We start from the raw sequence: 16,416 nt of genomic DNA, 5'->3' as shown, positions 1-16,416 counted from the left end.
TACGGTGTGATTATCCAGAGGGATAAGAGAGGCGAGATGACAGTGATTATACCTAGTGATTATAACCAGGGCCTAAATTCCCAAAGCATCTCAGAGTAGGAGCGCAGATCTATGATCAGTTTAACCTTTGAGATGATAAGGAATAAGATCGTATAGACAGGTGAGGAGCCTAGATCAGCACTCCTACTCAGAGATGCTTTGTGGATACAGGCCTTAGTCCTTCCTGTACACGCAGGGCCTGTTTCCCCCAACCCAGATTAAGCTGACTCCTGGACTAAAAGGAATTCATGCTAAATGTTGAAAGTGCTCTTTTGTCCAGGACTAGGCTTTTTAATCTGTGTATGGAAAACAGTCTGCTTTGGCTCCTAAAAAGTTAATGTCATGAGGTCAGCGAGTCTGTAAGGAGGCAAACTATTGACACTAATGACAGAATTGCGAATCTCAACTTTTCCATATCGCTTGTATTTCCTGTTAGCGTTAGCATATCGTAACAGGCATAAGCAGCCTTCAGTTGCGATCACGGGACTGTTTAATGGAAGAAATGACAGTCTCAGTCAGAGCTAATGAGCCAGTAGTGGTTCTGATGCCACCAGTTCGCTATGCTCTATTCAAATAGTACAGAGAGAGAGAGAGAGAGAGAGAGAGAGAGAGAGAAAGAAGAGAAGTGAGGAGAGGGAGAGGAGAGAAGATGACTAGTTCATATAAGAAACTGACTGACTGTGGAGCTTGCCTGTTCTGTGTTCTCTCCCCTCTGTGTGTGTGTGTGTGTGTGTGTGTGTGTTCATACTTGCGTCCGTGTGTGTGTATGTGTCTGTTTCCCCCACGTCTATGACCATGCAGAAGGCCCACGAGGTCCACGAGGTCCAACAGCAGCAGCAGATGGCGGGGCTGGTCTCCAGGGGGAACCCAGACTACGTGGAGCGGGAGCGGGAACAGCGGGTCAAGCTCCTGGAGAAGGAAGTGTCCTACTACAAGGAGGAGTCTGGCAAGGCCCAGGCGGAGGTGGAGAGGCTACTGACCATCCTCCGAGAGGTGGAGAGCGAGAAGAACGACAAGGACAAGAAGATCGCCGAGCTGGAGAGGTAATACCGTTGCTACGTTTTGTTTCTGTTACTCTGTGTAAGTGAGCTTGTATGTGCATGTGCTCTTGTGCAGTTGACGTAGTCGCTCATCCTGTTGTTGTTATTGTTGGTATTGATGGTATATTGGGTGTTACATCATCCTGTGAGTCTGTGACTGTACTGTGCTGCTCTGGTGTCCATCCATGCCCTCCTATGTTTTGCCCTGCTTGGGTCCTGTACTAGTCAATGGTGGCAACCTGCGTCCTACTTATAGTTCATAGAGCATTAATGAACCAAACATTTCATCTTTAGACTTTGGATTGGCCATTTTAGTAAGAACCCAAGTGGTCATGTAAAATACTGCAGAAAAGGGTCTGTCCTGACATTCAAGGTGGGTCAAACTGTAAATTATTGTCTCATGAGCACCCCCTGGCAGTGATACGGTGCCATTATATTCCGTGTGCCAAACTCATGATGTGACTGTTGGATTAATTAACAGAGTGTTTTTGTTCTTCTTTACCATCTTTTCCCAAATCTTCCTCTTTTAAATTTTCCTTGTTCACGCCAACCTCTCCTTTTTCCTCTCTCTATGTCTCCATGTCTTCTTTCCTGCTGCCCTTCACTCCTGGCAATCCACCTCCTCTCCCTTAAACATTTTCTTTCTTTCTTTCTTTCTTTCTTTCTTTCTTTCTTTCTTTCTTTCTTTCTTTCTTTCTTTCTTTCTTTCTTTCTTTCTTTTTTCCTTCCTTCCTTCCTTCCTTCCTTCCTTCCTTCCTTCCTTCCTTCCTTCCTTCCTTCCTTCCTTCCTTCCTTCCTTCCTTCCTTCCTTCCTTCCTTCCTTTCTTTCTTTCTTTCTTTCTTTCTTTCTTTCTTTCTTTCTTTCTTTCTTTCTTTCTTTCTTTCTTTCTCTGTATCTACCCAACACTTTACACTTCTCATCCTCCTCCTTCTACCCCTGGCCCAGCCCCCCTCACTCTGCCCCTGTCCCTCGCCCCGGCCTCGGCCCTGTCCCTCGCCACGGTCCCGGTGGCAGAGCCCCCCCTGACCCACTCCCCCCTGTGTCCTCCGCTGCCCCCGCTGCCCCCCAGCAGATAGGGGGAATGGTGTGGGATTTCCTGGGAAAGTGAGTGCTCTGCCCCTGGCACTTCAGCTCGGCTGCCCTCGTGGTTTACGTCTGCGACTGCGACTGCACCTGCATCTGGTCTCACCTGTTCGTATGTCTGTCTGTCCGGGTCTGCCTGCTTTCAGTCTGTACGACTGAGAGATCCACAGATCTTTATACCAATGCTATGGGCTCTCTGCTGCTCTCATCTGTTCATTTCTTTGGTTTGATTTGGAAGCCCATCAGCTCGTCCATGTTATGTAAAGATCACTGGATCTGTTTTGCAACTTTCATGACAGAAGTTTTGCAAAAGTCTGCATCTGTGTGTGTGTGTGTGTGTGTGTGTGTGTGTGTGTGTGTGTGTGTGTGTGTGTGTGTGTGTGTGTGTGTGTGTGTGTGTGTGTGTGTGTGTGTGTGTGTGTGTGTGTGTGTGTGTGTGTGTGTGGGTGGGTGTCCGTGTGTGCATATGTGTTTGTGTATGTGTGTGTGTGTCCGTGTGTGCGTATGTATTTGTGTATGTGTGTGCGTGTTTGCGTGCATGCTTTGTGTGTGAGTGTGTGTTATGTTGTATGTGCATGTGCTTGCATCATTGTGTGCATGTCTTCAACCTGCTTCTCCACCCGTATCTGCACACCCTTTATGATTCAGTAACTAAGGTGAGAATGGGAAATTGAAAAAAAGGAATGTTATACAGTGCCTCCAGAAATGATTCATATCCCTTGAGTTATTTCATTTGCCCATTATTCTTTTCAAAATTCTTCAAGCTCTGTCAAATTGGTTGTTGATCATTGCTAGACAGCCATTTTCAGGTCTTGCCATAGATTTGTTTGCAGATTTAAGGCAAAACTTTAAGGCCACTCAGGAACATTCAATGTCTTCTTGGTAAGCAACTCCAGTGTAGATGTGGCCTTGTGTTTTAGTTATTGTCCTGCTGAAAGGTGAATTCCTCTCCAGTATCTGGTGGAAAGCAGACTGAACCAGGTTTTCCTCATGGATTTTGCCTGTGCTTAGCTCCATTCAGTTTCTTTTTTTATCCTGAAAAACTTCCAGTCCTTAACACTTACAAGCATACCCATAACATGATGAAGCCACCACTATGCTTGGAAATATGGAGAGTGGTACTCTGTAATGTATTGGATTTGCCGCAAACACAATACTCAGGTCAAAAAGTTAATTGTTTTGCCACAGTTTTTGCATTATTACTTTAGAGCATTGTTGCAAATAGGATGCATGTTTTGGAATACTTTTTTTTGTACAGGCTTCTTTCTTTCTGTCCCCATTCCTCTCCAGCAACTGATTTAGGAAGGACGCTGTCACGCCCTGACCTGAGAGAGACGGTTTATTTCTCTATTTTGTTAGGTCAGGGTGTGGGGTGGGCAGTCTATGTGTTATATTTCTATGTTGTTTTTTCCTTTGATTGGCCGAGTATGGTTCCTAATCAGAGGCAGCTGTCTATCGTTGTCTCTGATTGGGAACCATACTTAAGCAGCCCTTTTTCCCTCCTTCAGTGTGGGATCTTGTTTTTGTACAGCTCAGTAAGCCTGCAGAACGTGATGTTTGTTTTTCGTTGTTTATTATTTGCATTTAGTGTTCTGAGTTACAATAAAGAAATATGAGCACTTACCACGCTGCACCTTGGTCTACTCCTTTTGACGATCGTCACAGAAGATCCCACCACCAAGAGACCAAGCAGCGTGGTCCGGAGAAATGGACCTGGGAAGACACCCAGGAGAAAATGGCTTCCTGGTCTATTGAGGAGATGAGGAGGAGTATATCCAGGGCTTTGGAGGAATTAGGGGCAGGAGAAAAGCGCCTCCCATGGGAACAGGTGGAAGCAGCGAGAGCACGGCAACGAGGGAAGCACGAGAGGCAGCCCCCAATTTGTTTTGGGGGGGGGCACATGGGGGGATTGGAAGAGTCAGGTTGGAGACCTGAGCCAACTCCTCGTGCTTACCGTCGGGACCGAGTGACTGAGCAAGCACTGTGTTATGCGGTGATGCGCACAATGTCGCCAGTGCGCATTCACAGGCTGGTGCGCTCTGTGGCTGCCCCACATACCAGGCCTCCAGTAAGTATATCCAGCCTGGTACGCCCTGTGCCTGCTCCTCGCACTTGCCCGGAGGTGCGTGTCACCAGTCTGGCGCCACCTGTGCCAGCCCCACACATCAGGTCTCTAGTGCGCCTGCCCAGTCCGGTGTGTCCTGTTCCTGCTCCTCGCACTCGCCCTGAGGTGCGTGTCACCAGTCTGGCGCCATCTGTGCCAGCCGCACGCATCAGGCCTCCAGTGCGCCTTCCCAGTCCAGAGCTTCCGGCGACAGTTCCCAGTCCAGAGCTTCCAGCAACAGTTCCCAGTCCAGAACTTCCGGCGACAGTTCCCAGTCCAGACCTTCCGGTGACGTCCCCCAGTCCGGAGCCTCCAGCGACGTTCCCTAGTCCGGTGAGACCTGTTCCGGCTCCACGTAAGAAGCCTCCAGTGATGATCCATGGTCCGAAGCCTCCAGTGATGATCCATGGCACGAAGCCTCCAGTGATGATCTATGGCCCGGAGCCTGTAGTGATGATCCATGGCACGAAGCCTCCAGTGATAATCCATGGCCCGGGAGCCTCCAGTGATAATCCATGGCAAGAAGCCTGTAGGGATGATCCATGGCCTGAAGCCTGTAGAGATGATCCATGGCACGAAGCCTCCAGTGATGATCCATGGCCCGGAGCCTCCAGTGATGATGCATGGCACAAAGCCTCCAGTGGTGTTCCATGGCACGGAGCCTGCAGTGATGATCCATGGCATGGAGCCTGCAGTGATGGTCCCCTGTCCGGAACCTCCTGAGACGGCCCACAGTCCGGAACCTCCTGAGACGGCCCGCAGTCCGGAACCTCCTGAGACGGCCCGCAGTCCGGAACCTCCTGAGACGGCCCGCAGTCCGGAACCTGCTGAGACGTTCCGCAGTCCAGTATCTGGTGGAAAGCAGAGTCTTTAACGGCGCTCCGCAGTCCAGAGCCTCCGGCGGCGCTCCGCGGCCCAGAGCCTCCGGCGGCGCTCCGCGGCCCAGAGCCTCCGGCGGCGCTCCGCGGCCCAGAGCCTCCGGCGGCGGTCCGCGGCCCAGAGCCTCCGGCGGCGATCCACGGTCCGGTGGCACAAAAGCAGAAGGATCAGCGGGCGGAGTGGGGGCTACGTCCCGTACCGGAACCGCCACCATAGGTAGATGCCCACCCGGACCCTCCCCTATAGGTTCAGGTTTGCGGCCGGGAGTCCGCACCTTTGGGGGGGGTACTGTCACGCCCTGACCTGAGAGAGACAGTTTATTTCTCTATTCTGTTAGGTCAGGGCGTGGGGTGGGCAGTCTATGTGTTATATTTCTATGTTCCTTTTTCCTTTGATTGAACCGAGTATGGTTCCTACTCAGAGGCAGCTGTCTATCGTTGTCTCTGATTGGGAATCATACTTAGGCAGCCCTTTTTCCCTCCTTCAGTGTGGGATCTTGTTTTTGTACAGCTCAGTAAGCCTGCAGAACGGGATGTTCGTTTTTCATTGTTTATTATTTTGATTTAGTGTTCTGAGTTACAATAAAAAAATATGAGCACTTACCACGCTGCACCTTGGTCTACTCCTTTTGACGATCGTCACAGATGCCTGTATCTTTGTACTGACTGGGTGTATTGATACACCATCAAAAGTGTAGTTAATATCTTCACCATGCTCAAAGGGATATTCAATGTTTACTTTTTTTTTTACCCATCTACCAATAGGTGCCCTTCTTTGCGAGGCATTGGAAAACCTCCCTGGTCTTTGTGGTTGAATCTGTGTTTGAAATTGAATGCTCAAATATAAAAAATGAGCTGGCGCACAGCCAGAGAAAATTATTTTATGTAGAGGTGCTGACTAACGGCGAATAAGCTATAAAAATAAAGAGTCGCACACTCTATATATATAAACTCCCAGTAATTTATTGAGTAAATCACCAACGTTTTGGTGTCACTGTGCATTCTTCAAGACATTGGAAAACCTCCCTGGTCTTTGTGGTTGAATTTGTGTTTGAAATGAAATGCTCGACTGAGGGACCTTACAGATAATTGTATGTAAGTGGTCCACAGATGAGGTCATTCAAAAATCATGTTCAACACTATTTTTGCACACAGAGTGAGTCCATGCAACTTATTGTGACTTATTGAGCACATTTTTACTCCTGAACTTATTTAGGCTTGCCATAACAAAGGGGTTAATTAAGTTGTAAAAATGTTGAAAAGCATAATTCCACTTTGACATTATGTGGTGTTGGGTGTAGGCCAGTGACAACAAAACGCCATTTAATCCATTTTAAATTCAGGCTGTAACACAACACAATTTGAAAAAGTAAAGGGGTGTGAATACTTTCTGACGGCACTGTATATGACTAAACTAACTATATCACAAACTAATCAATCATCTGCAGTAGTACTGTATGAATGAACATAAACATACAGTATATTGTACTAATAATGAACTTGTCCATATGTTTAAAAACACATTAAACAAATACAATTGTACATATATAAGCCATAATAACATCATATATTTCTCATATATGTCAGTTTTGACATATATAACATATGTATTCCTTTTCAATTATACATGCTCTGTTCCCATCCTTTAACATGAGCTCTCTCATTACAACATCATGCCATTATTGGATCTGTACTGTAGAAAATGCACATATTGTACATGTACCTTACACATATACCATAACCACACACACACACACACACACACACACACACACACACACACACACACACACACACACACACACTCACACACACACACACACACACACCTTTTTATGTGTTATTTTGTGTGTTGGCTGTTTGGTGTAGCTTGCGTACATCAGGAAGGTCTTTAGAGCTGTGTCCTTCCCCTGCCATGAGCACGCTGCTTCCCCTGCTCATTCCAACTCCCCATCTGCCCGCCTGCCACCTCATCCTCCCCCACAACCACCCTCACCCTTTATACTTCAATACCTCCAACCTCCTACTCACAGTGAAACCCATCCTCTCTACACTGACCTCTCCCCTGGTCTCCCTGCCCTCTCCCCTGCCCGGCCCTGCCGTGCTCTCTCCCCTCCCCTGCCCTGCCCACCTCCCTGCCCAGCTTGCTGTGCCAGATGTAAAGGCTAGTGCTCAGCCTAGTAGCCTGGCCTGCATGACTAGAGCTGCTGTGCTCCAGGTCAACTGTGCTCTGCTCAATGAGCGAGCTGCTTTAGTAGGTAGGGTCTGTATGTCCTCTACTCAACCATCCCAGAGTCTGGTTTTGTTTGGTCCCCAGGGGTGTCAGTCAGTTGGTTGGTCCCCTCTGTCTGTCTGTCTGCCATGGCACCCTATACTGGTTCCCTTGCTGCCTTGCCCACGTGGGCTCCTCTCCGCCTTGCTGTCTAGCTATTCTAGCACTACTGTCCCCTTCCCTCCTCCTAGCCTACCCCCGCTCGCTCCCCCTCTCTCTAGCCCGGCTGGTGTCCTGACTAACTGCATGCCCGGCCCACACTCACAGGCTGTGCAGCCAGCAGCTAATACACAGGCAGGGTTCTAACCTGGCTGTCAGAGGAGAAGGTGTATCCTGTGCATCCTGCATTAGCTTTGTCTGTCAGGCTGCTGTGTCCTTCAGTGACTGACTCTCATTGGTGCTTCTGATGATGATGATCTCTCCCTGTCTGTCTCTGAATACACTCCAACCTCTTCTGGTTCTGTCCTCTGTTGTCGTTCTTCTTTTCTGTTATGATTCTAACGTTTCTATGGTTTCTGTTACTCTTCTCCTCCTCTTTTCCTCCTGTCTCCTGTGTGCACTGCTGCTTCCTCTTGTCGTGGTATCCCTCCTTCCTCCTCTTCCTCCTCCTCTTCTTTCTCTCCTCCGCCTGCAGCCTAGCTCCCAGGTAAGTAGCAAACCCCTTTTGGCATGCCCCCCCCCCACCAACACCCTCCACCTCCACCTGAGAGGTGCAACTACCCCCCTCCCATTCTAACTCTTGCTGCCTAAACCTGTGAGTCATTTCTGAACATATTAACATGGACTTGTCTATGTCTCATCTGTGTCTCATTTATGTCTCCTGTATTATATTTCCTGTATGTCTCCTGAATGTTTTTCATCGATATTATATCAAAATGTCAGTGTAATTTACAGCACCTGTATGTCTAACCTGAGTTTCCTGTAGTATGTTGTGTCCGTCTCTACGTGTTTCTAATGAGTCTCACAGTCACCTTGTATTTAACATTTATATGTGTGTTATGCTGTTCATTTATCTGTGTGTCTTGTTCATGTGTTATACTGTATCTACAGACAACGTGCAGTAGACAAAGTATTAGTAATGCCTCAAAAGTTGTTTCCCCATCCCAAAGGGACATAATCAGGAACGATTGTTATCGGTAGTCCTGGTAGTGGTGCAGTACAAAGATGGGTAGTATGACTGTAGAGGGTTGAACTCTGACCTCCTCTGTGGTACTCCATCCAGGCAGGCCAAGGAGCAAGTTACTAAGAAGGGGGGTCCCAACCTCAAACTAGGCCCCCAGGGGGACAAGAAGCCTGGTCAGATAATGGGGGATCCTCGAAAGGACAACACCATGGACTCAGGCCAGCATGTAAAGGTGTGCTTATATATATATAGTATGTGTGTGTGAGACAGAAAGAGAACGATTTCTCATCATAGTTTAACAAGGTAGTGCATGTAGGAGAGAGAGAGAGAGAGAGAGAGAGAGAGAGAGAGAGATCACATCCTCTCTTTGTGTATCAGCTGGAGGAGATGATGAACACCCTGGAGAGGACTAGACAGGAGCTGGACGCCACCAAGCAGCGCCTCTCGTCTACCCAGCAGTCCCTGCAGGAGAGAGACGGTCACCTGACAAACATGAGGCAGGAGCGCAGGAAACAGTTGGAGGAGATCCTGGAAATGAAGTATGTCACAGGAAATCATACTGTACATTAGCAGAGCAATGAAAACTATTGATATTCTTCATATTCATGTTATATTCATTCAGTGTTTTCAAGAGGGGCTGCGGTCAAATCATTCATGTAGTACAAGAATATAAAGCAGAACTTGCTTGGCCTTGTGAATGCTTAAACACCATCTCATGATCAATCTTTGGATGTGGAAAGAGGCATGTCTTTGCCTCTCTCTCCCTTCCTCTCTCTCTCTCGCTCTCCCTCTCTCTCTCTCCCTCGCTCTTCCTCTCTCTCTCTCACTCCCTTCCTCTCTCTCTCTCTCTCTCTCCCTCTCCCTTCCTCTCTCTCTCTCTCTCTCTCTCTCTCTCTCTCTCCCTTCCTCTCTCTATCTCTCGCTCTCCCTCTCTCTGTTGCTCTCGCTCACTCTCTCACTCTTCCTCTGTCTCCTTAGGCAACAAGCCCTGCTGGCAGCGATCAGTGAGAAGGACGCTAACATCGCTCTGCTAGAGCTGTCTGCCTCTGGGAAGAAGAAGACCCAGGAAGAGGTTTTGGCTCTGAAGAGGGAGAAGGACAGACTGATGCACCAACTCAAACAGCAGGTCAGAACTGGAGACACAATGCAGGTGGACCTTGTATTCAACCTTTATTCAGGGTTGTTGTCAATTCCATTTCAATTAAGTCAATTCAGTAAGTAAATTTAAAATTCCAATTCCCTTTCTTTCTCATTGAAGAGTATTTTACATTTTAATTTCAGTTATCTTCCTGAATTGACTGAATTGAATTTGAATTGACCCCAACCCTGCCTTTATGTATACAGGAGATACAAAAAGTATATTTTGCAGGAAGGACTTGCTCACGATAGCAGCAAGGGTCCGTTCTAACCTTATTTCAACTACTTAGTTGCTACTCTCTCCCTTCTAACTAGATCAATTCCTAGTCATAATGACTAAGTCAGTGTTTGGGTCTCTCGTGTTAAATTGTAGCACTGACATGTTTGTGTTTTGTACCACAGACACAGAGCAGGATGAAGCTGATTGCTGACAACTATGAAGACGACCATTACCACCCTCATCCTCCTCATCACACCCAACCTCAGCAACCCCACCCGGGCCCGCAGGCTCAGCTCCCCCAGCCACAGTATCAGCACCCTCCTAACCCCCAGCAGCAGCAACAGCCCCCATACCCCCATGCCCCACACTCCCAGCACCCCCAGCCCCCACCCCAACAACACCCGCACCCCCAGCAGCCTCAACAGCAGTACCCCCCTCATCCACAGCAGCATCCACAGGGGCATCCCCAACAGCCCCCGCCTCAGCACCAACAACACCAACCACGGCCCCAGCACCCGCAGCAAGCGCAGCACCCACACCCACAACAACAACACGCCCACCCAGGACAGCACCCCCATGGGCCTCCACCACAGCAGCAGCACCCCCACCTACAACAGCACCCCCAACAGCACCCACAACAGCATCCACAGCAGCACCCCCACGGCCCCCCTCAGCAAGCCCCCCACCCCCAGCACCCACATCCCCAGCAGCACCCCCACCACCCTCCACATGCCCCGCAACAGCACGGCGGGCACCCCCGCCACCCGCCCCCACACCACCGCGGAGGACCAGGGCCTGGCAGAGGACCCCCCCATGCCGGCCATCGCCCCTCCCCCGACCAGGTCAGATGTCTCCCTCTGTTGTGTTTACAATCAGGGCCTGGAACTATCCTCTCTGTGGTGTGGTGTGTTGCATTGTGCGTCTAAATCTACACGGTGTCTCAAATGGCACCCTATACAGTAGTGAAGTACTTTTGTGCATTATTTCCCTATACCACATGGTACATCAGCATGGTAGAGTTCAATGGTTATAGTTCATTCTTACTTATACAACGGGTGGGTCTAATCCTGAATGCTGATTGGTTAAAAGCGCATTCCAGCCAGTGTCTATTGCACAATTTACCACTGGCAAAATCTAGGACGTTAAAATGTGTATTTACTTTGTTCCTTCTGACTGCGCAATCCACTATTTCATCAGGTAGGGAAATTATAAACTTAATCTCCACTATAAAAAGCATCGAGACATTATCTTACATTTTTTTTACAAAAATTTTGTTTTCAACGGCTGAGATTTGTATAAACCTTACTGTTTCAATATTCAAATTAGATCTCCAACTGTTCCATAGTAATGAACGTGTAGGGGTTGGGAGTCGGAACGAGAGAGGCAGGAAGCATTTCTCAGCCAGTCAAAATCATGAATCAGCTGGCATCATTTTCATGGATATATATACAGAGAAATGTGAATTGAAAAAAAGCTACAACGAAGTGCAACTAGTTTGCAGTCTTCCCAGCTTTTCATTGTGTTAGCTGTGCTATTGGCTAACTCTTCAGAACAACAGTGTCCTAACGGGAGAGCATATTTTCTATGCTTGGTGAAATTGTGATTCATTAGCTCATTGTTAAGGATGTATCCAAATAAATGTCACCTTAAAACAGCTTAAACAAATGCAGCAACTGTTGTTATTCTGTCTGCACTGTTTGACGTGACTGTAAGTTAGCCGTTGTTGGCTAGCTTTCAATTAATGGACAAGAACGTTACCAGCCAGTATGGCAATGGAACATTTAGAACGAGCGACTGAATCGCATCCATAGATACAGAACAAAAAGACTGAACGACTTGGTCGCGTCTCTGGCAACCGAACCAACGACCAGCCGGCTTGGGTAGCAACCTTAGATTTGTTTCTGCAATATATCTTGTGGAAGGATGAAATAGTATGAATAAATTCATCAGAATTACATTTTTTATTAAAACATGTCAACCATTATTTGAATATGTTGGTAACATAAAATCGGGACAAACAACACCCGTGCCAATATATCCTTCATATATCCTTCAAACACCGGCTTCTCGGGCATTATCACTTAAATATTCTATGTTTGAAAACATTATTGGCATTGTGGAATTTGATGAAAAAAAAAAACATTGGCATTGTGGAATTTGATTTTCATAATAGCAAGCGTGGATTTATGGTTTGGTTTGCTAAACTAGCAAGTCTGTTTGTTTGGTTACCAAGGCAACTACTGTATCTATCTAGTAAACCTGTTAACTACTTCATTGGATGTTTCTAGTGGCAAATGTGTTACTGCATCTCCTTGGACATCCTGCAATAATTTGCTATTGAGACTGTTCTGTATTTTTTTTTTAATTCATGGTAATTCACCCTTACGAAAAGAATATTGCAGTCAGAGAGCAGTATAACTGCAGTTAGAGTGCTGTATATATATTTTTTTACTGCAGTAATTTTACAGTTTAACTGCATTTACAGCGCAGTATAACTGCTGTTCAACTGCAGTTATTCTGCAATTGCTGCGTCCAAAATACCACAGTCGAATGCAGCTACTGCGCTTTTATTCAGAGACAGACAGGGAGAGATCATCATCATCAGAAGCACCAATGAGAGTCAGTCACTGAAGGACACAGCAGCCTGACAGACAAAGCTAATGCAGGATGCACAGGATACACCTTCTCCTCTGACAGCCAGGTTAGAACCCTGCCTGTGTATTAGCTGCTGGCTGCACAGCCTGTGAGTGCGGGCCGGGCACTGCCGGCGCGTCGTGGAACACACATTCCACGTCATTCATTATTTTTATTTTTTTTATTTACATTTTTTTAATTTTTTATATTTTTTTACCTTTGACTTATACTAACTTCTTTCTACTCTCTTCACTTCCTGCTGACCTTTTCTGCCGGCCACATAACACTGTCACCGATAGGATGACGAGGAGGGCATTTGGGCGTAATCGTGTCCATGACAACCAAAGCTCTGACGTTGTTCTGAGGGGTGAGATGTTTTGAAACAACTTCCTGCCTTTTCTCTTTCTCTTCCTTTTTTTCTCTTCTGTTCTCTCTCGGTGTTAGGAGTGTGCTGTGGTAAAAAATGTTTTGCAGACTGATAAGTAACCCTCCCTCCCTCCCTCCCTCTCCACCTCACTCCCCCTCTCGTTTGTAGATGATACAGTTACTATTGGAGGAGCACAGCCATTCCATGATGCTGAAATACATTGACTACCTACCAACTTTTTGTTACCACCACACAATCTACACTTCAATGGGGCCTTTATTTTATTTTTTTACTGAGGAGGATACCGAGGAGGAGGAGGTGGAGAGGAGGGATGATGCAGGTGGGAAGGCCAGACGAGGAGACTGATAGTTGAGGTACAACCCACTTCTAGATTCAGACCAACTTAATTTGGAGAGTCCTCTTTAGGGTTGCAAAATTCCCAGGTTTTCCAGAAATGCTTATTCCTTCCTGATTCCAGGAATGTTCCAACCGGGATACATTTATAGATGTAGAATAAAGCACTGTGAGTTACATGTTAGTGTTCAGTCAGCAATCACTGTAAGCGGACAGCAACGACCGTACTGCTGATTGTACTATTGCGTGTGTTTTTACAGGTGACTGAAGAGCCATCATGTGAAGAGGGGCAGCTGCAGCTCTTTGAGAGTGACTCTGGGGAGGAGGAGACTTCCTACAGACACGTAGGTGTGGTCTGTGAAGTTAGACTGGGTTGGACAGACTGGGTCCCACTCAGACAGACAGACAAACAGACATCTGAGCTGTCTGGTCTCAGCTCCGTGGTTCTGCTCACACAGCCAAACTCACACAGACACTCTGGTATAGTTGTCAAGATGCTCAGCTCACCTGTCTGTCACCTGACGTCCCTACAGAGCCCCGCCCACTCTCATAAGGCTAGCTGCACCCCTCACCCACCTGGCTAAGATCTAACGACTGGCTCTGCCCTGTTTACGTGAGGTGCGTTCAGTTCAATTGAACATTTGCTACTTTGCGGAACGGTTTGTAATGAACAAAACGTTTCCCCAAAACATTCTTGTACGTTCTTGAACAGACTTCTAGGTACGTTTCCTCCCGTTTGGGTGGGTGTGGCTGGGTGTGGCTTGAAGCAATGAGTGACGTTTATAAAGGGCAGTGGCCATGCTGACAGCATTCCCCAACCCAGAACCCAACCCCTCCCCGTTTTTAACTGGTCATTCAGTACAGCACTGTTTCTGTTCAATTGAATGTTCCAGAATGTAAAAATGTACTGAACCCAGCCCTGGCTTGCTCCCCCGTTCTCACCAACCTGCGTCTAATTGGTTCACTATCCTGTCTCCGCCTGCTTTGCTTATCTGAGCTTTTCACCTGATTAGTTCCTCTGTATCAACAGTCCTTTCTCTGATTCGTTCACCTGACTGGCTGCTGACCCTGCTGACCCCCGGCTGGCTGTGATTGGCTCCCCTGCCTGGTAGTCTCCACCCTACTGACAGTCTAACACAGCAGCTTCACAGTGCTTCTTTTACAATGTTTTTTGTTGTTGTTTTGTCTTTGTCAGAGAGAGCCTGCTCTCTTTCCACATATTTAATGAAGTGCCATACAGTTACAGCTTTAGTTCACATTTACATATGCGTTAACAACTAACCTATTTCAGAGGAAGTTCCTTTGCTGTGTCTCTAAAAGTGAAGTTGTGCTACTTATTTACATTTTTTAATCTGTTGAGTGTGTTTCATTTGCAGTGCTTGACCATGGCTATGAGTGCTTTGTGCAAAGTGAATCAGAACAAGGAAGAGGAAGAGCTCTTATCTGAACAAAACAGCCACTAGAGCTCTTATCTGACCAATGGGCAGCCACGGGCCTTGCCTCGACTACTGAAGGTTTCCCTGTGCCATTCATGTGCAGTCTGGCATGGCCTTATGGGCAGGGCCCTGTACTGGGGGAGTCGCAGGGCCTTTGGGCTTAGGGCTGCCATCTGTGTATCTCTCCTGTTACCTCAGTTGATAACCAGATGCAGTCAGAACTCCAATCTATGCAGACGTCAGAACTAATAATGCCACTTTGAATCCAGTCATGAAACAAGGGCACCAATCAAAACGTGTTTAGATGTATTAAAGCAGCATGAGTACCAATCAGAATGGTCTATTCAGAACATACACCAATCAGTGTGATATGCACCTATGCACCTCCTCCTCCCCTGTTGCAGGGATACTTCTAATGGTGCTTTTAGATCACTGGTGCTCACACAACATGGTGTCCAACCAGAGAAACAGATGAGAGACACGGCCATTGGACATTGTACATCCATGTCATTCAATAGGGAGTTGATCCCAACACCTGGTGTGCTTATAAACTGTAGAAGACTGTGTTGTACATAGGATCAGCTGGAGAGACTCTGAGGAAATGGTGCAAGGAGGGTATAGATTTGATGTATTTGATGCCATCCATGGACACCCAGGAGATTTCCTGCCCTACCTTTAGAGCCGTCTCTCCTGCTCATTGACTCCCTCCTTCCTCCTCCTCATCTTCTTCATCTCCCCTTTCTTCTTTCTTCTTCTCTTTCAGCAGACTGTGCTAACCCAAACCTAGTGACTCGTTTTGTCCTTCTCAACAAGGTGGCCTGTGCCTCGTTCATATCGTATACATAAGATATATATATATATATATAAATATAAAGAAAAATAATAATAAAAACAAAAAAAAATATATATATATATATAGAGAGAGAGAGAGACAGAAAGATCTATGGAGTGTGTCTATGTGTGGTCAGAATATTGTCAATAACAAAAAATATTGAGGATAAAAATACATGTTTTATTTAATTTTCTTAACTGGCCAAAGGATAGAGAAATCCCTTATTCAGTGTGTGGAGTGACGTATGTGACTTTCCTCTGTTTTGTACATTACAAGAAAAACTCAGTAGCAGAAAGCAACATTCCCTGTCTGTGGTTGTCATGAAGGATAGTCTGGCCTAAGAAACCTTGAGGCACAGCCCAAATGAAAGGAGTGAGAAAATGATTCCATTCTCATTTAGAAGAGCTAATGTTACATTCCTGTTGCAGTGTGAGAAATGTATTTAGAGACTCTCTCTCACACACACACACACACACACACACACACACACACACACACACACACACACACACACACACACACACACACACACACACACACACACACACACACACACACACACACACACACACACACACACACACCGTTGGGTTAGAGTGAGACCTTAGTCTTCTCACAGAGGGGAAGACATCCTGTTTTTGCAGCTCACTAAAGTAGCAAAGAGACTATTTTGAGCAGCACATCGGATAGAAACTTGCACTTGTGAGTGAGGACTATCACTACCTTTGTTAAAGTGGAGGTTTGGAGTGACTCTGTCGTTGCAGATGCATTGTCCAGCCAGTCTCTGTGTTGTGTGTTTGTTTGTTGTCGTCTTCAATGCCGTTGTCCTGGTGTACCCAGATGTGGTGACATATGTGACAGTTGAGTGTGTAGAAAACCACACAAACCCTTCTAGT

The 16,416-nt window shown here is 46.8% G+C and overlaps 1 protein-coding gene across 1 annotated transcript in view; it reads left to right on the top strand.

The window, feature by feature from the left end:
• Nucleotides 1–14,930, top strand: part of LOC115147822 (ERC protein 2) — an 89,967-nt gene extending 75,037 nt beyond the window's left edge. Inside the window, exons 13-24 of the mRNA XM_029690104.1 lie at nucleotides 841–1,082; nucleotides 2,026–2,184; nucleotides 7,015–7,303; nucleotides 7,855–8,063; nucleotides 8,640–8,772; nucleotides 8,919–9,079; nucleotides 9,519–9,666; nucleotides 10,080–10,156; nucleotides 10,670–10,739; nucleotides 12,831–12,898; nucleotides 13,067–13,272; nucleotides 13,513–14,930. Coding sequence (XP_029545964.1) covers nucleotides 841–1,082; nucleotides 2,026–2,184; nucleotides 7,015–7,303; nucleotides 7,855–8,063; nucleotides 8,640–8,772; nucleotides 8,919–9,079; nucleotides 9,519–9,666; nucleotides 10,080–10,156; nucleotides 10,670–10,739; nucleotides 12,831–12,857 — 1,515 coding nt within the window. The 3' untranslated portion in view covers nucleotides 12,858–12,898; nucleotides 13,067–13,272; nucleotides 13,513–14,930. The remainder of the gene's footprint in view (nucleotides 1–840; nucleotides 1,083–2,025; nucleotides 2,185–7,014; nucleotides 7,304–7,854; nucleotides 8,064–8,639; nucleotides 8,773–8,918; nucleotides 9,080–9,518; nucleotides 9,667–10,079; nucleotides 10,157–10,669; nucleotides 10,740–12,830; nucleotides 12,899–13,066; nucleotides 13,273–13,512) is intronic.
• The last annotated feature ends 1,486 nt before the right edge of the window (nucleotides 14,931–16,416 follow it).

This window comes from Salmo trutta, chromosome 14 (assembly GCF_901001165.1).
Source record: "Salmo trutta chromosome 14, fSalTru1.1, whole genome shotgun sequence".
Taxonomy (NCBI): domain Eukaryota; kingdom Metazoa; phylum Chordata; class Actinopteri; order Salmoniformes; family Salmonidae; genus Salmo; species Salmo trutta.
This window is presented reverse-complemented; position numbering and strand designations above follow the sequence as displayed.